The sequence below is a fragment of the Poecile atricapillus genome, chromosome 3 (genome assembly GCF_030490865.1).
Source record: "Poecile atricapillus isolate bPoeAtr1 chromosome 3, bPoeAtr1.hap1, whole genome shotgun sequence".
In the NCBI taxonomy this organism is placed as follows: Eukaryota; Metazoa; Chordata; class Aves; order Passeriformes; family Paridae; genus Poecile; species Poecile atricapillus.
This window is the reverse complement of record NC_081251.1, coordinates 110,263,849-110,285,044: the sequence shown is the minus strand read 5'-3', so window position 1 is coordinate 110,285,044 and position 21,196 is coordinate 110,263,849. Positions and strand designations below refer to the sequence as shown.

General features: G+C 40.4%; 2 protein-coding genes across 4 annotated transcripts in view; one reads left to right on the top strand and one right to left on the bottom strand.

Moving 5' to 3' along the window:
• Window positions 1–21,196, top strand: part of MACROD2 (mono-ADP ribosylhydrolase 2) — an 858,369-nt gene that overhangs the window by 91,671 nt on the left and 745,502 nt on the right. The gene's annotated exons all lie outside the window — the stretch shown is intronic.
• FLRT3 (fibronectin leucine rich transmembrane protein 3) lies at window positions 831–16,936 on the bottom strand. The gene is made up of 3 exons (XM_058834010.1): window positions 16,789–16,936; window positions 8,802–9,545; window positions 831–7,709 (listed from the first exon to the last, which is right to left on the bottom strand). The coding sequence occupies exon 3, from the start codon at window positions 7,662–7,664 to the stop codon at window positions 5,715–5,717; it is 1,950 nt and encodes a 649-aa protein (XP_058689993.1). The 5' UTR covers window positions 7,665–7,709; window positions 8,802–9,545; window positions 16,789–16,936; the 3' UTR covers window positions 831–5,714.

Here is a 21,196-nt window from a genome sequence, read left to right as displayed (position 1 = left end):
CATTATTGTGAGGTGAGATGGGAGAGCAGAGTTTGTGGGGACATCTTTTATCGCACCAGCACCTGCCATGTCTTAGGGCATTCATTTAAAATTATCAACCAATTGACTTTTGTATCCCATTAAAAATTGAAAGATTTGCAGAAAAATTATTGTTCTTAATTACAAAAAAAAAAAAAGACAAGAAAAAAATACTAAACAAAACTGATCCCCACATTCACAAAAAAAATCTGTTTTCATGTGGAAAGCCAGTTGCCTAGTAGGCATTTATCAGGGACTAAAGCCACTGGAGGAAGCGGTATTACATAAATCGGATGTGCAGTTCTGAGCTAAATAAATTTTTAAATATTTTGCATAAATCAGGGACACTAAATTATGCATAATGTGCATAATTTCATCCTTTTGTAAATGATGTTCCCACAGTTAGTGATTAAAGAACATGGTGCAGCCCCTCGAGTTTGAACAATTAGACCTTCCACAGCTCTGTCTATAGATAGATATTCCTTAAGCTCAGCAAGGGGATGGGAGCGTGTGCTAGCACTTGGCTATGATCTGCTCCCTGTTTTTGATGACTTAAGAGGGCTGTTCAGGACAGAGTATCAGCCTATATGAACACTATCAACCAGCTTGAACAAGTCAGATTATTTAATTAGCCCTATTAAGACCCTTCTATTTTTATAACTTATTTATGAGTGTTCTTGCTAAGCTTAGAAGGTCCAGCTTCAGATATCAAAAAGATGTTTTCAGCTCATGTTTTTAATCTTGAGGAGTTTTATACTATGACTCCATTACATTTTCACCCTAAGAAAACAAAAAGGGGCTCTGAAAAGCTGTTGAAGGTGGGAAATTCACATCTGCAGTCCTCATCTGCAGGTTTCAGGCATAGGGCGTTTATGATGTCCATGCACGACGGACATTTGCGTGGTTGCCAAAATGTGTGTTGTATGCCTTTGCCTTTGACCATCAAAAATCCAGAGAATGTTTATTTAACACCCCTTTGAAGTGTTTTGGTTTCCCCCCAGGGGAGAAATGTTCCTCAGGTATCACTTAAAGACTGCCATGCTGTGAGTATCTTACTTGATGTCCTGTGCTGAGAACACAAGGTGATGCTTGTTTTGAGCATCTGCTTTGCCACCTTTTTAGAAACTGAGATCCATGTTCTGCTTTTATCTTGGTTTTTTGAGAGGAGCAGGAAATGATTTGATGAAATAACTACTAAATCAAACATTCATGTTTACTAAAAGTAAAAACTTTTATAACAATTGCGTCCAGAATTTAATACCTGTGTCATGGTTGTACCTTCAGAGTTCTTGAAAAAGCTCTAATTTCATCACAAGGGTGGGACTCTTATCCCTCACCCCAAAATTAAATTCACTTGCAAAGAAAAAACGTAAAATTCTGATGTGTGAATTCAGTCAGTGAGCTTGTTCTCTCTGATGGAACCACTCTGGGCTAGCTTGGAAGATGAAAATTCCTCAGGTATGAAGTAACTTCATGCTTTGAAAAAAAAAATCACTCATAGTTAAGTGCTGGACCATGGCTTGAAGCTCTGGCTGTTCTGGTATCAGTAAAGAAACAGTTAATTAAACAAAGATCAGACCCAAGGTGATGCTGACACAATATATGGATTTGGAAGTAAGGTTAAGGTGTTTTGAAAGTGGAGGGTGCCTGTTTGAATTATGGTTCTGCCCAAAACTATCTCAAACAAACATGGAAATATCCAGAGAGATGACATCTGCCAGCTCACTTGTGAAGATCTTATCCAACTTTAGCTGCAGGTGAATGTGCAAAATTTCATCCTCTTAGCAGGGAAGTCTATATATATTCTTTAGTGCATTATGTCATCAGTAAATTATTTTAATAGCAAATAAGCCTTTATTACTTTTGCTCTTGCTTTATTGCATTTGCTGCTCTACATTCAATATGTACAGCATTGGCACAAGATAGCTTGCATGCTCACTAGTGCATTAGCAGGAGAGATGGAAACTGTGTTCCAAGACCATAATACTTTGAATTTGGTACTGTTAAAGCCAGAATCAAAAAAACAATCAAAAAACTCCAACAGTTGCTGCACATCAGGCTCTGGTAGAAAGCTAGGAAATAACAGCTTATAAATGAAGCAAGTTTCTCACAGAATCATAGAATATACTGAGTTCAAAGGACTCATCAGGATCATTGAGTCCAACTTCTGGACTTAGTTCTTGAAGGTGCCAAGATGAGACAAAATTAATCCAGTTTCCAAAGTACCAGGGTATTTATGGGGACGGTTTTCAGGTTAAAACAAAACTGTGGGCAATTCAGGACAGCAATATAAATTAAAATAGGGGACAATATAAAGAATGTAAAAGATACTTAGCATACTATTTGAATATGGAGAGTACTGATCAAGTGAACTCTACACATAGGTTCAGGCAACATTGAAAAAAATCCCATGCCTTGCTCCACAATTAATATTGAACAGTACACAGAAATAACATGGACTTTGAAAACTGAGATAAATTTAATGTGGATTAGTTATTTTGATAAACGTGTTGAATAAACTGCCTACTGTAGTAATCCGCTTTGCCTGCGCATATACCTGTCTAACAGAAGGGATTTATGATGGTGCTGGGGAGCATTGCATGCAGCAACTGCAGCACTAGGATAAGCAGCAGTCTTGAAGAGATGGTCCTGACATGGAGAGGAATAGAAATTTGTATGAACAGCCAAAGGAAAAAGCACAGTTTAGTTTGAAAGCAGTCTTTCACTTGCCAAATTAATTTTAACATTACATGTGTGGAGTTAAATTTGCTGTAGAACCCGAGGAAGGTCTTGTACACTCCAGTGTGCCATTTCTGCATTGTCATCACATGTGGTAAGAGGACACCAGCTCTCCTGCAAGCCTGACCTGGTTTCCTGAGGAAGACAGAGCCCTGTCCAGGTTTTTACTCTTGCTGGTAGAAAGTGAAGTACGAACAGCTGGGTTGATTTACTGAAGTTGCTTTGGATTTGTACCCTACTGCCTCACAGACAACAATGTCACATGAAAAGTCACATTTCTGAAGACTGTCATACAATTATCTCTTCAAATGTCAATTTTTTTTATACCCTTATGACCTTTCGTGGCATGACTGGAGTTGGTACATACCATTACCAGGCACTTCTAGCTTAGATACCTCAGAAGGCAAAGTACTCATGGAGTGTTGTTTTTTACCTTTTTCACAATATAAATTTGGAGCCAACTGGGAGAGAGGTTTTTAAATAGCTTGAAAATCCAGCAAAACCTGTTTAATTTTGTTACTGGAGAGCTGCTGGCAAAGAACTAGGCTCTCTGGCCAGTGACCCAGTCACTAAGTGAGCTCAGATATCAGGGATGCCCTGTGAGAGTGCAGACCAAGAACAGGTCCACCCAGTCCCTCTGTGTCGTTTTCCTTTTCCGCTCACTGCTTGGGAAGCTTTTTGCACATCAACATAATAAGGCTCCACATGCTCAGTCTTGGCTTTCTTGCCCTTCCCTAGATTGGCACCTGATGGTGCCAATGGACACAGATGGACACCAGAGCAAAACAGTCTTGTTTGGTGCATTCCACTGAGCTGAGCACATCACTGTTTAGTGTTACACTCACTCCCCTTTCCATGGATCCATTCAATGCTCCATGCACAGGAGACATGGTTTGTATAAGGTCAGTAAGGAAGCACAGTGCTGCGCCTCCACTGCTCAGGAAACTGCAGGAGACATTTTTGAAAGTGACATGTCAACAATTCCATGGTACAGGGAGTTTGGAGAGGAACTAGCCTGGGCACATCTGGAAAATGAGGATGAAAAAATGTGTATTACTAGAAATTCTGGATCTGCACACCTAGATGGATCCCTGGTAGGAGATTGATTTGCAGGCTGCTTGCTGAAACCATCAGTGTTGGTCACTCTTCCTTCTTTTCATCTCTCATTCTTTACTACTCTTAGGGAAACAGGCCAAGCACTACTAAAATCCTCATAGAACTGAGCTGCATTTGGTGTACTTTCCTTCTTGTCTGAGATAGTCTGAAATATTAAATATTTCTCATTTGCTGTTTCTTTTAAAAACTGTATTTCAGAGGGCTTTAACTCCATACCTTCCCTCCCTTTCATTGTTCACACTGTTCACTGCTGTGAAAACTTTTTTTCCAAGTAGTTAATAATGAAGAAAACCTGCAAGTGTAATACTGTTAACCTGAACAGAGAGGTGAAGCTCATGACCAGAAAAGTAGTAGCTTCTGAGTGGGTTTCTTATCAGTGCACTGCAGAGGTGCAACATCATTTTGAAGTAGTTTTTCAACTTCATTCATGAATAAGACCAGTATTTTTCATAGTTAAGTTATGTATGAAAAAGTGGGTATTTTATTATTTCCTTTTTTCTTAGTTTTTAAAAGCTTGATACATGTAGCGTTGGATCAAGGCACACACAAGACTGGCCAAAGGGCGTACAAAGCACTTTGGTTTTTAGTTGAAGAAACAGAATGATTATTGCAACAAAGAGTGGCTTGGTGTTTAAACATGAAATAGCTCATAGTTCAGCAGGAAGGCAGAAAGAAACATGTTACCTTACAGATTTACCAAGGAATTTCTGGATAACCGTGACAGTAATGGGCAGTATTCCTGACTGTAACAGCAGTATACTGAACACAGACTCGTATATGCTTCAGAATGCATTCCCCATTTGTCTGCTCACCTTTGGGACCACAGTTTTTGAGACCTTGCTTTTATTGCCTTGGGTTTTGTCCTGCTCTCTTTTCTTGTGAAACTGCACTTTCAGCCCTTTTTCTTTTCCAAGCAGTTTCTAAGTGTTGTCTCTGTCTTCCTGCCCTTGTCTCCCAAATGCCTGTGAGCATCCATCACTATTTTCTCTGTAATATACAGACCACTGATTTTGATAACCAAAAATCTATTCCTAAACTGTATCTACCCTCTTGGTTTGAAGAGCTTACCACTTTTTCTTTCCTTTTTTTTTTTTTTTTTAATTCCTTGTTAGGAATTTGATTATGTTTTCCTCTAGGGATTAGATTTTTTTTAACACTTGCCAAAAGCTGCAGTTTCATGCATGTCATCAATTTGCTTATTCTCATTTAAACTGGATTTCACCACTGTTGAATGGATATATCCAGACAGCTGATATTGCCCATTACTACACATATTTTTGTTTATTGAATATTGTTGTGGTTTACAGATTTAATAGACCCAACACTGGAAGTTCTGTGAGCTTTTGTAACCACTTTTTGATCTTCCTGATTTGCCAGGTTCAACATTATTTTATTGATACCAAAGTGAAAAATGGTCTGTGCTTACACTTACAAGGATCTCAGATGAATGTTCTGACTGCTCAACACGGCAAGAAAATTCACTTTCACAGTCAACAAGTCATCTTACTCAGTAGAACACAAAAGTTAAATGGTCTGTAACTTCAATATTAGCAAGGAAAATACAGTACAAATTACTAAAAAATACTAAAATATAGAATTGTGGTCAGGTATCCCCACTACATTAATCGCAGCAGTAGCCTGAAATTTGAAACTTTTAATAAAAAGTTCTTAAATATAAATTATATGGCAAATGTACAGTACATTGCTTTGTCAGTCTTTTAATCCAGTGTTTTGCAGTAGAACAGCAACTGTTAAGTCAGTCTTTTCTTGTTTTCTTTAAAAAACAAAACAAACCCAGAAAACCCAACAAAACCCAAACCAGTCTTTCATGTCCCTCAGTATCATGAGTGTGAATGATCTGAATCTGGAATACCACTGTCTCTGTAGCTCCTGTTACTACTGCTTTCACTGTGGCTGTTCTTGTACAGATTCATGCCGTTAGGTGGGAAAATGGTGTGTATTACAAACTCCTCCTTGGACACTTGGTCACTGGTTATTGGTATCATCTGGAAAGAAGTCTCCCTGATTTCCAGGATGGAGTTATCTTTCTTGGTTCCCGCTTCGGCATAGTCATCTTTTCTCCGGCGTCCCTTGCTGTAGGTGCAGTTCCGGGAGAACAGGGACCCGTTTCTGTGGATGTACCAGCAGACCAGGGCCAGCAGCCCTATGGCCACCAGCGCCACCGCACCGCCGATGATGGCGGCCAGGGGCAAGCTGGAGTTTTTGTAAGGTTCTTTCTCCTGCTCCCGATTGAGGGTGGTGGTAGGGTTGTACATCTTAAGAGGCGCCGTCTCGGTCTCAATGCATTCGGGTGTTTCATCGGAGAGATAGATGTTGCTGGTTTCCATGGGAACCATGCACACACGGTATGGTGACTCTGGTTCAAGAGCTGTGAGCAAATAGTCGTTTCTGTCACCTGTAACTATTGTTTCAGTTATAGATCCAAAGGCAGGGCTGTGACCCATCTTGAGCCAGCTGAGTCTCAAAGCAGTCATTGGTAGTGCAACTTTCCAGGAGATGTGAATAGTCTCTGTGCTTACGGATTTCACAAATATTGTAATGATTTTGCGTACCGGGCTTGCTGTGGTTCTGTAGTTTTTGTTTAGGTTGGGAGTCTTGATGTCTGGTTGTTTGGTCACGGAAATGGGCCAGTGTCCCTGGGCCGGGTATAATGTGTTTGGTACTGCAGTAGTGATTTGGATGGTGCTTATCACGCTATCATCCTTACAGTCAAACAGGTCTGCACTGAGGTCTTTGATAGCCATGCCACGTACTTTTTCTGGTGCCTGACACATCAGTCCACGTACGTTCACTTTCAAAGGCAATGACTGTAACCAGTCACGTACCCATTTCATTTTGCACCCGCAGTGCCAAGGGTTGTTGCGAAGGAACAGTTGAGTGATGTTGTCCAGATCATCAAAGACACCCTGAGGTAAATTGCTGAGATTATTATTGGACATATCTAGTCGATACAATTGCCGTAAGTAAGAGAAAGCGTTGGGTGGCACACGGTTGATGTGGTTTTCTTGGAGATAAAGCTTTCTTAGGTTTGTTCCCGGCAAATTCACCGGTGCAGCTGTGAGTGAATTGCGAACCAATGACAATTCTGTAAGATTGACTAGATTCATGAAGACTTTGTCTCCTAATCCATGATTATTTAGAAGATTTCCATCTAAAACAAGGCGTTTTAGATTTGTAAGGTCTTGAAGGGACAGCTCAGAAATTGTGGAAATACGATTATCATCCAAGCGTAGCTCTTCTATGGTTTTAGGCAAACCCCAGGGAATGGTGCTAAGGTGATTTCGGGAAAGAAAAAGAAGTCTGAGATAGATGTTGTCCCGGAAAGCTCCATCCTCAATGCTAACAGCGGAAACAGAATTATCATCCAAATGCAGTTCTTCCAGATAAGGAATTTTTGAAAGTGAATCATAAGTAATGGTCCTTATATTGTTCTCCTGCAAATGCAGTTCCTTAATGTACTTAGGGAGGTTAGTGGGGAATTCATCTAGGCTGTTGCGGTATAAATATATTCTTTCCACCCTAAGCAAGTTCTTCAGTTCTGAAGGAATCCCAGCATTATTTATTTGATTGTTCTGAAGGAAGAGGGTAGTTGCATCCTCTGGGATTCCTGTAGGAATAGACGTCAAATCGCGATCATTACAATATATGAAACCCATATCACAGCGACATACTGAAGGGCATGGTTTGGCACTAACAGAATAAGGTGCCATGTCAAGTAACAGCCCTATTTTAGTCCAAACTAGGAAGATGCTCCAGGTAACACTAATCATGGTCAGGAATGATGAGATTTCTATACAGTTCTGATCTTCAACAATCTAAAAAAACCAAACAAACAAAATTATCCAGATCATCATTGAAAAAACCACAATAAAAAAAACCAAAAAACAACTTCAGCATTACAGAAGACATCTGAAACACATATTACACCAAAATTCAATCATGTAGATGCATTTTACTTTCTTCTCCTTACATCGATAGTTCTACTACTTGTACTAATTCAATTAACTTAATAGGTTATTCTGCATAGTGATTGAAAATAATATAATCAAGTATGCCTGATCTGTGAATTATTTTGCTTAAGCAACAAGACTCTAAGGATTCCTTCACATTTCATGTGTACCGACAATCTTTGTTCACAGATACCAGATAAGTACAGAACTGAAGTCACACCAGAGTTCAAGTAAATCATTCTATATCTGAAAGATAAGAAGTAATTCCTAAGCCAGCTAACTTCCTCAGGAGCCCTTAAGTGAACTATAAAACCCTTACTAAACCCACAAGTCTAGTGGTATCTGTTGAAGAAGTTAAAAAATTCCCTAAAGGCAAAGCATAAAATGCAGACAAAAGAGTGAGGGCCAATAAAGACTTTTTCCCAAGTCTTTCCCAGTGCTCAACTCAACAGTGTGTAACTTAGAAACACTGTGGACTATTTTGCTTGGTTTTCAAGCTTAAGTGAATGTTCAGAGAGGTGAATGTTACAACTGGCAGGTAACTGGTAGAGCTATGGCTTTCTAGTTCACTGGATGAAATATTTCATTACATGCTTAATTTAATGTTTAAATATTTGTCATTCTCAAAAGTCGTCTTACTAAGTAGCACACTCATAAGAGTCTATTTGGCAGGTTTAACCACATTTTCCCATCGTATTATAAATTAAACTTAACTCTTGAGACTGAGATTGTAGTTTGCATTGGTAGTGTGTTTGTACACCGAGCTAACGTAATTAGCATTTTTATAGCTTTTAAGACAACATAATTCAATTACCATTGTAATTAGGGTTGTGAGAACTTCTGCAAGATGACCTATGCATTAAGCGGTGTCATGACCTTTTCTCTTATGGGTTCACATATTAATTAAACTTTATTCTCAGAGGCATGAAAAGGAAAATAAATTAATATTGATCCTACCGTATTTAAAGGTATGAGTAAATTTTGTGCTTGAGGATATCCAGTAAAGGGATGTCTTTCTGCTCAGTCACTCTTACAGTTTACTCCATGAAGCAGTTTTTTCTCGATGGTGTTTACTCAGATGGTCCTTGTTGGTGGTGTGTGTTTCCTGGCTCCTGGCACGATTCTCAATGAGCATTCCAACCAAGATTTATCATGGTACATAAGCACACCAGGCCCCAGTGTAGAAAAGCTTCAGCTTCCTTCTATTTTTGTCCTCATGTAAAGTCTGTGAATGAAGAGCCTCTTTTGTTTGGTTTAATGCCTTTAGCAGGAATTACTTTCTTTGTAACTCTTACAAACTCTTCTGTGCAGCGTAGTAGGCAGAGGAGGGAACTTTAGTGCCGCGTGATAGAAACCATTCATTATGCTGAGGCTCGAAGGATTGCAGCCTCTTCAGGAGGTCAGGAAAGGGATGCTTTTTCCTATCCAGAATTATCCAAGTATGACCTTTGTACAGTAGCTACATCCTGATACATCCACACCTCTTTCAGAGAACCATTTTCCAACTCTCGCTTTTTAACGTTTCTTCCAAATTTGTAATGCAGGCAAGAATTCCTCCTGTGCTGCAAGAATGCAAGTTACCTTACCACAGAAACATCAGGCAATTCAGATGGTTTTCTTCATTATAAAAAACCCCCACAAAAATATGATTTCCTTCCCAGAAAACTCCCCTTTGAAAGCTTTCTTCGAACTCTTAATGTCCTGCAAAAGTAAAAACAAAAGAATGGAATTAATAACAACTGGTGCATACTAGTTTTAAGAGTTGAATCCCCTGTACATGAGTAGCACATTGTGTTTCCCCAAAGCATTGGTATTTCAGCAAAATCCACAGAGCTCTTTCAAAAAATGTTTTTCTGTGTACTTTCATGTTACTGCAGTTTTGCTGGAACTGTATTTTCCCTTGTTTCAGTAGAAAAATAAAGGCAGAGTAACAAAATATTTGTAAATTATGTTTTTCATCTGATCTCAAGTGCCAGTGTTACCTCCTTGGAAGAGGCCAGAATGGTTGCTTGCTTTGTGTTCTTGGTAAATAGAGATAGATGATGATCATCTTGGTTTTAAGTGTAAAGGGAGCTAATTACTGTTCACTTGTTACCGGGTGAAAGGGAAAGCGTTTTTGCCAAAATATTACATGAATATTTCCCATTTGCAGCATGTTGATTCTGAGCTAGGGAGTAGCCAGGCATCTGTGTCTGCTTTTTGGCAATACATAAGGTGGGTTTAGTCTGTAAAATTTCTAAGAAGAAAAATATTATTTTGTTTGTTCCTATTTCTTATAGAACACTAATTATATTTAAATAGCATTCTTAATTTGGGCTACTTTGTATCACTACTGCATAAAGTATCCAGTGAGATACCAAGCCCCCTGAGAGCTTGTAGGTAGCATGTCTGAAATAAAAAAGGTTAAACCTGAAATTAAAAAAAATCCTTAACGTTTACTTGCTCTTCCCTTTTGTGACTTGACGTTTGTCCAAGGGACCGAACACAATCATTGGAACCAAAATGCTTGGCAGGAACAGCGTGCTGAGTAATGCTTGCTTCCTGGGAGCAAAACTAGAGCAGCTTCTGGTCCTCCGTAAAATACTTGACCTAAACACAAACCCTCTCTGTTTTAAAATTGTCTCCTGCAATTTGTAGCAGGTCTATTATGAAACAGAGCAGTCATACTCCTTACAGCAACACAGAATAGGCAGTGATATATTTAAATAGATACAAATTCTGCTGCTCTTTTTCATAGAAAAATGTTAACCATTTCAAAAAAACCCCAAAGTCCCCCTTTTGAGAGATGGTGTGACTACCCAGTGAGGGAGTGCAAAAGACCCTTCTCTCCTGCTTTTGCTTTTGAGCTCCTCTGAGCTTTGTTTTCAGCATCTCGTTTTCAGCAGTTGTCCAATGTAAAAAAGAACTCAAAATGAGAGACCCCCACTGTAGCATAAATAAGTTTTTTTATGTATGCTTTATTTAAGGCAAAAACTCAATCTGTGTGGCCACATTTTAGAATAGAAGGGAATGCATGTTTATTGGTAACTTATGTAATTTGGGTAAATTATATAATCATTATGAAATGGAACAAAAAAAGCTCTGTATTCCTCCAGTGTCTAGTTTTCTTGCTCTGTAATATTCAGGTGTTTGGGGAAAGAAGCCCAGGCCCTATTCCTAAAACTTTGAAATAAACAACAGCTTAACAACTGTGGAAAAAAAAAAAATGGTGTCTCTTAGGAACTAATGTGAAGTCGTGATAGAAGGTATTTTCTGGAAGAGTATGGTGAAATAGGAATATAAATTCCTTTAATAGGCCTTTGAAGGCTACAATAACTTTTAAGTACTTAAAATCATAAATTTTCTTTAGAACTCTGAGCTGTAAAAAACTTGTTAGCATTAAGCAAAACGTTGGCTGTAGTATGCATACATTACATAGATCCATGCACCCACAGAAAGTTCATTTGTTTTACCTTTCTAGCACATAAACTGTTTCCGCTGTGCTTCATTTGATAGTCATCTCTTCATTTATTGCCACTATTACAATAGCAGTAATGTGAAGGATTAAAATGAAAGCACTAAAGCTCATTAAGTTCCTGGAATTTTTTTTATCCCTTCTCTCAAAATTACATGAAAACAAGAGCAAGAAAAAGAAAAGGTCTCTTTGGAGAAGACGACACTGTTTCAAAAATGTGGATTAAGACTATACCCCCCACTCCCTTTTCTAAACTTAGAATAGTTTTCTTCAGGTCTTGATTGTTTGATATCTCGCACTTCCCTTTTATATCTCAAGCTATAGCTGAAAACAATGTTTTTGCATATCAAAGGCTCCAGTGATCTGTCTACAGAGAAGAAGGGAATCCTGCTGCCATGCTCCAACTTTCCCCTTCTTGAGCTGTCTCTAAATATTCCTTGACACCAAGTCATTATAGCTGATCCGGCAGGATGAAAAGAAAAGTGACCCCCACTGGTACAGACACTGTGTCCAGGTTTCTGCAGCATCAGATTGGGAGGCTTCATGGACACATGGTTTTGAAAGAAGCCATTATTTCTGAGCAGACCAGATTTTAGAAACTCTGTACTAGAATTAATTTTTAAATGCAAAAATCACTCCTTGTTTTTTTGGTAACAAAAGTAACATTGGAAAAGCTCAACAGCAGCCTTTTTGATCTTTATTCAGAATTGAATGTTTTCCTGAACTTTTCTGAACCACATGGTTAAACTAGTTTTCGTGGGACTGTGTAAGCAAGTGAATTACTAGAGATAGCAGAAATGTGTGGGCCTTCCATGTGGACTTACTGCTGTGCTACAGCTAAGGGGACATCTTATTTTAAAATGTTCAACATGAGTTGAGCTATTAAAAAAAAAAAAAAGTACCTAAGAAGAACATTGTATTTACGCTAAAGTATGGAGTCCAGCTGCACTCACTGTACTGTAGTTAGGCAGTGGTTTAACAAAATTAATTGTTTTGGTATATTTGAAAAGTTGGGATTTTTTTCTAAAAACTGTAGAAATTTCTTTCCAAGCTGTGATAAAATATGTATAAAATCAACATCTGCCTCACTTGAGGTCACACAATGCTTACTTGAATTTCTAATCTACCTCTGTGTTCTCCAGCAGGAACTCTGGTAGCTCAGTGGCTTCTTTCTTACCATCAAAGTAACAGAGGAAAGGGAAACTACTAGGTATTTTTAGATTGTAGAAGACAAAACTATTACTCAAAGCCACCACTAGAATATACATACTTGATAAGCCAATTTTCTTAACCGGTGTGTACTTCTGTTCCAGAACTAGCTCTGTATTTCTTTAGAATCTGAAACCTATCAGAAACACAGAATGTGCTTATTTTTAAAAATACTTGCAAAGTCCATCTACTGCTTATAATGTCAGTTGTGCTTACAGAGGTCATGCTGCAGCTTAAATAGCTTCACCAACCTTTTTTTTTTAAAAAAAAAAAAAAAGAGGTTCCACAGTGTTAATCTAGACTTAAAACAATGTCCACACTTTGTTTTCTTTAAGTGTATTACTCAGGGTTAGTTGATAGTGACAGCAAAATGCTTTCTAAGCACCCTGTCTAGGAGCTGCAATTTCCACGATCATCATATTTCAGGAAGGTGCCCCAGTCTTTTGTTTGGCGCTAGGCAAGCAGAAGGTCCTTTAGCTGTCTTTCCAAGGGGTAAAAAAATGCAAAGGAGTTTGTTAAAGTGAGAGTGAGCCCTTCAGTCAGGCTGTATCACTGCATGTTGGTGAAATTTTTTTTTTTGTTTTTTATTGGAGGTTTCATTTACCTGCAGAAAACTTGCTCCCACTTCTTGTGCAGTAGGAATAATACTGCTTGTGTCTTATTAAGTCTAACTCAAGTGTCCTAAAAAATGCAAATTTTTATGTGATCTTCCCTCAAATGCAACTAAATCTGACTTAGAAATGAATTCTGAGTAAAAGCTTGACTCCACACCTAAGATCAGCCAAACCTGTATTAGCTGTAGAGGATGGAAATGAACTACAAGTGGTTCTCTTCTGAAGTTTACTTCTAAAATCTTTCTTAGTTTTGAAGATGCTGGGTTGAAAAGACCCAGACTATTACTCTATTCCTTCTCACTCTCTTGTTTTGACTACTCTGCTGCAGGAAAGGTTGCATGTTAAGAAAACACTTTGAGGGGGAGTCTTTTTTGCAAAGGATTTTTGTTTTGTGTTTTAGTGCTCTTTGAGTTTAGCTAATTATGGCTTCTAGGTTTTCTTTTGAGAGCTGCTGCTGAGGTAACTTGTCTGGGCATTAAATAAAAGAATAGAGAACAAATGCTGCCATTGTTTTAAGGGAAAAAAAAATATCTATTTTTCCCCTCGACAAGTTTAGGTAGAATTATACCTGATAGGGGAGTTTCTGGCATAAAATTCCTCATACATAAAAACATTACTTAAACACTAGATAAAGTTCCAGTAGTTTTGTTCCTTTCCTTTTTAAAGCAGTTGTTTGCTCACCTCCTGATTACTGAGTTTGCTCCTCAAAAAATGAGAAAAAATGTGAGGCTGTAAGAATGTTAGGATTCTTACAACTTTTGAAAGGCAGAAGAGAGTAATGCCAAAAGGTATGTAGTGAACACTTCTCAAGATTCCTGCCCTGAGTGGTATTTGGCTGCTTATTAAAAATAAATGTAAGCAATCACATATTAATTCTTCCATGCATTCCTGTGCTTTGAAGTGATTAAGGAAAAAACTTAAGAGCTAACTAACCATTAGCATCCATGCTTCCTGCTACAAGGAGACAAAGATGGCCATCTCCCAACTGAAGCCACTTCAAATAACTGCAACTGCAAAGTTTGCAAACTCCAGCAATTGCTTTCATTAGTCACCATTGCCTTACACAATATCTGACAACTTTTAGCTACTGGTGACAGAGGGGAAAAAAACAATCAACCAAAACAAACACCAAAAAACCCCAACCCAGAAACTCATCTTTATTTTGTTCTTGCTATAAAATGCATCGACTTTATTTCTGGAGATCAAAGCTCGCTGTGAGTTTACTACAGAGTTTTTTGCCCACTGGGGGGTGGTACATGCTACAAAACCTGTGCTTTTAAGAGCCACAAGTCAGATGTTTTTTGCTGCTGTCCAGTTTTCTCTGCTTTAATTACAACAAAGTCTCCTGTTGAGAAAAACAGAGGCAGCCTGAAAGGAGGGAGTTATAAAATAAATCACTCTTTTTGAGAGTTTACAGAATTTCCCATGCTGATTACTTGCAGTATTTATCTAGTTGTTCTCCAGTTAAAATGGTGTAAGTATACAAAAAAAAACCCAAACAAAACAAAAAAAAAAAAAAAAGGAGAATTAGCATTTTAACTATATGCCAAGGGCTGTCACTGTTTCTGGTATACAGGAGGAGCACAGAAGACAGGAAAAAATTCAGCTTTTAGAAGTTATTAAATGTGGATGGAAAAACAAAAAAGCTTGATAGCAGCATGAAGCAGGATTAGAATAAACTCAGTGTATTTCAAGATAATTGGCTTTCTCTAAACCCAGGTATACCTTTTGTTTACGAAATATTTGAAACCCTATCTTAAACAGGGCCGTATTGTATGGTTTTGGAATAAATTAAAGGAAACTTGAAGGTGGGTTTTCTTCTGAGGGAGGGAAGGGCACTGAAACCTCTTGAGTATGACCTAATGTGTGGCATATATTGACAAGGAAAACAGACTGATCTTTCTGTTTTATAGCGATTCTTTTCTTTATACACTTGAATTGACAAATGCATTTTTCAGTCTAATTCAAAGAAATGTTCATTAAGACGCCATATCCCCAGGCAACAGATGGTGAGCATAACTGATGCTTCTATCTTTTTGGGCAGTATATTTTAGACAAGGAAATTGGGGTCAGGATAATGAATTGTTTTCTTAAAGTCTGAACATTTTCAGCCTCTTTGTATACTTTTTCTTTGTATAAATGATTTACATGGAAATGCAAAATGTGAATCTTCTCTTTTAGAAGAGGCAAAGAGAAAATGCCTTCAGCTAATGTGCAGGAATAAGATTTATCTGTAAAGTAATTCTGCATTTTGGTGTGAATCTGGTGTAGGAAATACTCCACTGGACTCTGTTAACTGACCAGAATTGATCCCTTGCAGAAGGGAAGCTCCTTGCCTTCAGCCCAAATTAATAACCCGTCGGTAACAGCATTCCATGAATTAGTTAATTACATACAGTCGTCCTCGCGTTTGCAACACTCCTTGCAACTTTGCCTGGATGTGCCAGGGTTGAGCTCAAACCCCTTTGCGGTCAGAGAGATTAAAATTGAGGCGACCTCAAAGAGCAGGACTGAGCCAGAAAGGCAGCTGTCTGTGCAAGAGCTGAGCTTTTATTCACCAAGGGGATGAGCTTGGAAACTAAGCAGGAATAAAAAAAAAGAAAAGAACCAGCCAACCAACCCCAAAATCAGAAAGCTGTGCCTGGGTGCTGTGAGCTATGGCAGATGCTGGGAAGCCAGGACCACTACGTTGGGAAATGCTGGAATACTCGGGCTTTGCCTGATCAACTAAGTTGCAGAGCTCCTAATTGCGTTTGAGGAAAGGGGTTAAAACAAAAGATTCTGGCACATCCAGCAGTCGTGAAACGATTTTTGGGGTCAGAATCACGTAGAGATGATGTGCGCAACGAAGTACGTGGTGAATTATTTATTTGCAAGCCATCTATAAATTAATTAGCTGCGCCTGTACGAGGGCAGACAATCACTTAATACACGGAAAACAGCTGAAAAGTTGATTAGAACTAGGCGAGGACCTATGGAATGGCAGGAGGATTATGAAGCAGCTCTTCTTCCCAAAGAAAGTGGGGCGTCGGGGCGGGAATTTGGGCCTGTTGCATTCTTTCTGTGCAACCATTTTGTTGCCCATCTTCTCGCCCGCAGACTTTGTGGTGCGGGGGGCAGCGCTGCGCAGGGGCGCGAACGCATCGCCTCAGCTTTTTTTTTTTTTATTTTTTTATTTTTTTTTTAAATAGATGCAGCAAGAAGGGATGGAGGGAGGGGGGAAGTTTCCCAACCGTGGGAGCGATGCGGGGTACGGGCAGGAGCACCCCCCAGCATCCGCGTTAAAACGCGCGGCCGGGGTCCCTGCGCCGCGGGGCGCGGGCGCTGCTCTGCGGGTCCCCCCGCCGCTCTCCGCCCCCGCGCAGGGCGGCTTCGCTCCGGCTGCTTCTCCTGGCACCGGGGCAGCGCAGGCACCGCACGCCCAGCTCGGGGAGCCCCCGGCTTGCGCTCCAGATGTGCGGGCTGAGCCCTCTGCGCTCCCCGCCGGGAGGGCGGGCGGGCTCTCCCCGCCGCAGCGCCGTGCCCGCACCCCGGCGCCGGGAAGCGGGTGGTGGTGTGGGGAACGCGCCCAAACTTCCCTCCACATCATCCTCCTCCTCCTCCTCGTCTGCACCCCCCGACCCGCGCAAGTCCCGCGGAGGAGCAGAGGCGCTTCTCCCGCGCTTACCTGCGGAGAGGCGCACGGAGGGGCGGTGCCGGCGGCGGGGCCGGCGGGGCCGGGAGCGGAGCGCGGAGCGGAGCGGGCGCTGCGCTGTCGCGGGGCGGCCGCGGACGGAGCTCGGCGCGCGCCCCTCAAGTCGCGGCGGCAGCGGCGGAGCCGCGGGGGCGGGGCCGGACGTCACGGGGGGCGGGCCCGGGCCCGGGGCGTGGCGCGGGGCCGCCGCTAGGGGGAGCAGCAGGCGGCGGCGCGGCCCCGGCGGGCGCGCAGGGGGTGTGGGGGGAGAGGACGTGGCGCCTCGGCCCCTCACGGAGGGCTTTTAAATTATTTCTTTACCTTTTTTTTTTTTTTCCCCAGTGGCAGAGAAGGGATGGTGCCGCTGGTGGCCGTGCCGGGAGCGGGGTGGCTCCCTTTCGTCCCCCAGTTCATCCGCTAGTGCCCGCTTTTGGGCTGGGCAGGTGATCCCGATTCTCTGGGTCCAAGGGCCAGGACAGGCCGCGAGTTTCAAGAAGGCGCTTAGAAAAAAAGCTATTTAAAACACAAATCAGTAAATTTCCTCAGTCCCAGTTGCCACATGGCTGTGAGCGCCGTCACTCTCCTGGCATCTCCCTGGCTGTGGCGCCTCGTGTAAGGCATTGCAGCTTTGGAAGGTTTGAGGGTTTTCCCGAGGTGATTCCTTTTGGAATTATCGAGTGGATACGAAGTGCCTGGTTCCTGCTCCACCCGGGAGATACCTTATCGTGCTCGGCAGGACTGAGATTAAGAGGGATTGTGGCCTGGCTAGGATGTAGTCCATAGGGATTTTTCCTAAAGTTGCTGCCCTTCAAACACGACCAAAAATATATGGTACTTAAAGGGCAACTTAGAAAACATCTTCCCCAGGTGTTATTTCATAAAAACCCAGTTTCCTTTATCTTACAAGCACACAAGTACTGCTGGTTTGGGCAGATGCACTTGATGTTTCTGTCGTTTTGGGGTTTTTAAACATTTTCCATCCAATCCAGTTTCTTTCCCAGCAGACAGCTGCTGCCTTCATGAGCGTCCTGTTCTTGTTCTCTTCATTAGCCATGCACAAGTGATTTTGGCCACCTCATGCAGGGTTTTGACCAGTATGTTCTCCAGCAGAGAGCCAATGTCTGGGAGAAGGCAAAAACTGTCCCGAATACTGTCTCTGCTGATCCTGATTATCCTCCAGTTGCACTTTTTGTTGGTATCAGAAGACTGCAGCGCCGAGCTCCAGTGATTTCAAAGCGGGTTTGATTTCTGTAAATCCTATGGAAACTGCCATATAGGTGCACCTTCTGTGTAATGTTTGACTACTTCAATTGCTGTTGATACCTTTTCTCACAAACAAAACCAGACAAACTTGCAAGTGTCAAACCTCATCCTTTTTCAAGAGGTATTTAATAAATTTTTGAATGCTGCTTGATGGATTTGATACTCAGATGTGCAAAATGTTATATTCATGCTGTATTTATTCTGCTAATTAAAAAAAAAATCGGGATTGATTTTCCTTGATAAAGAAGGAAAAGGATTTTTTCGCTGTCACTTCAATTCTAATCTTTCCCTGAGGAGAGTAAAATCTAATAATAAATTGACTTCAGGTTAAGGTGCAACTGTCTGTATTGATAGTCCTGGCAGTGAGCTGTGCCCTAACCAGCTCAGAATAATCAGCTGTATTTCATATACATCTTAATGCACATCTAGCACATTATAGGCATATGGATACATATGTGCATGTATTATATGAACAGCGATACATCTGGTACTACAGCATGCCCCTGTCTCATCATGTGGCACAGAATAATGAACTGTGGAAATGCTAAGAGTTTGGAAATGCTGCAGCTATCCTGTTGACTTTTTTTTTTTTTTTCTGAGATTCTTTTAAGATGATAATAGTATTTTTCAAAAACGTTGTGTATTTGGTATTTTTCATGCCTGACTTAGCTGTATTAGTTAACAGATTCCAGGGTTATGTTGCTGTGCCATGTTGCTAAGCCTTAACACAGATCTGTGGGATGCTTATAAAAGATGTATATGGTACTCATCCAGCTATCTCTCAGCTTAATTCCAAGGCTAGCCCAGTGCTTATGGCACTGGTTAGAAATTACAGTACATATTCCTAGAGAATTCCAAAGGGCATGTGAAAAATAATTAGATTTTACCAGGTCACAGCTGCTCTGGAGTACTGAAAGGTCTTTAATGTGCTGTTGCAAGCGGATTTTTGACTGTATTCTTTTATGTAAACTCCATAAATATACTTCTTAAGAACGTGGGTAGCCTTTAAAATACTCTTATCAAAAAACCTCTTGTACATGGACATCTTGACCACGTTCCCCATTTTTTTTCTTAAAATGTAGGAATTCAAGGTGTCTTCAATTCCAGGAGGATGGAGAAGTTCTGTTGATAAGGATGGAGTTACTCATATGTTGGGAATAAAAATATGAATATTTAACACTGGTGTGCCAAAGCCTAGGAATATAATGAGAGATTTTAATTGAATTTCTAAGTTAAAATAGTGTTTTACTTGTATTTTGTTTATAGAATTAATTCATGCTCATGACACTGAGATTAAAGTTCTTGTCAGCCCTACAGGGAAATTACCTTTTGGAAGACACGGTAATCTTGTTAATGCTTCATGGGCTGAGAGGGTTTAAAAGGTGTCGGGTGGGAAATTCAGAGTACTCATGCTACATTATGTGTTTCACAGAATTTTACTGCAAGTTTATAACACAAGTTTATAGCTCTTGTAGGGTGCTGTTAGGTCAATGTGGTAATGATGATGCCTTTTTTTTTCTTTTTCTTTTTTTTTTTCTTTCCCTGAACATCCTGATGGTGTGATAACAATTGAAGTTCTGGGAACTCCCTCAGCCAAGGGTTGACCCGAATGACTCTCCCTGTGACTTGACAGGATTTTTGGATATCTTTTGTCCTGCTGTAGATCAGGTTCCAGTCACAGACATTTCCAGGCAGGACATTTATGAAATATTGAGTAACCAAACACCTTGACTGGGAAGTGAAATTGAATCTGAGATCACTCCTCCTCAGTGAAGGAGAGGGCTGGCTGTCTTCAAGAATCAAAACTGAGCCCTTGCTTCGTTGAGCATCTCAAGGACAGATTTCTGTCAGATAAAGCTGAGAATAAGAGCTTGGTATTCAATGGAATAAGCTGAAATGAGTGTTAGTGGGTTTTAGCTTCAGGCTTTTATGAGGTTATATTGATTTTCCAAAGCAAGCTGTCCCAAATCCAAGTTAGGCATAGGCTGATTTGTAGAGACATGTAAGGAAAGAGGACACTACGATATGTGAACTTCAGTATGATGCATGTTCTGTAAGATTTCCTGATACTCACTAAGTAGAGTTTCTCAGCATATATGTACTGCATTTTCTATTAGATTTTAGTCTTTAAGTGGTCGGAACCATTTCAGAATTAGAATCCAGTTTTGGATATATTCCTTCCAAGTATGAATAGCTGTCAAATTCAGCTTTCAGCATTGTATATGTACATGGAGTACCTTGTCAAAGTTGGTGCAACAGCTCTGTATCAAATGCAACAAAAATGGGAGTGTAATCATGCAAGACAGTCCACAGCAGAGCTAGAAAGGTATGAAGAGTCTAAAACTAAATACTCTTTTAAAATCAGGTGGGCTCAAGTGTGCTTCTTTCTTTTCCCCTACCAGAGGAATGTGAGAGATAATAGTTGTAATTGTGGTTATTTTGTCACTCTGTAAAGGCCAGGAGGTTAGACCTCTGCACCTGTATTTTCTGCCATTCCTCCCTCTCCTCTCCATGCTTTCTCGCCATTCTTCTTTCCAGCTCTCCTAAACAGCCCCAGGGAAAAGCCCTGTCAATTCAGAAACACCAGTGATGCAATCACATCTGTATTTTCCCTACGGCAAATAAACAGCTTTGCTTGTGAGATCATGTGCTATGGATAGCAAAATTAAGTAACTTAATAGAGTACTTGAAATTGCAAAGCCTTTGAGTAAGGTATTTATTTTTTATTATTTACTGGACATATTGCAATGGATAAAGAAAGCTGACTAAAGTCTATTCCAGGAAAGCTTGCTCCTAATGCTTAAAGTTGATATTTGTATTTAAAAAGCAATTTCCTCTTATTTGTTAGATGTCAAATCATGAAGCCATCATGACAACATTTTTAGGAGAAACAGTGCTAACTCCTTCACAGCTATGAAGAACATGGAGTTTTTCCTTGCTTACTTGACGAAGTAAGCAGTGCTGTCAGAACAGAATAGACTTTCCTTTCGCTTGATGTGGCTTTGAAAGTGTGTTAAAAGGAGGAAAAAGAGTGTTCCTCCAAAACAACCTTGAAAACCTTCACTGAGATTGTTAGTAATGTCTAGTTGTATGTGTGAGGAAGAATCTTGTGAAGGAAAAAACCTGCTGTTCTGCCCTC

Coding starts and splice junctions, on each gene's coding strand:
- FLRT3 (XM_058834010.1), bottom strand. CDS start 7,664: ATGATTAGTGTTACCTGGAGCATCTTCCTAGTTTGGACTAAAATAGGG.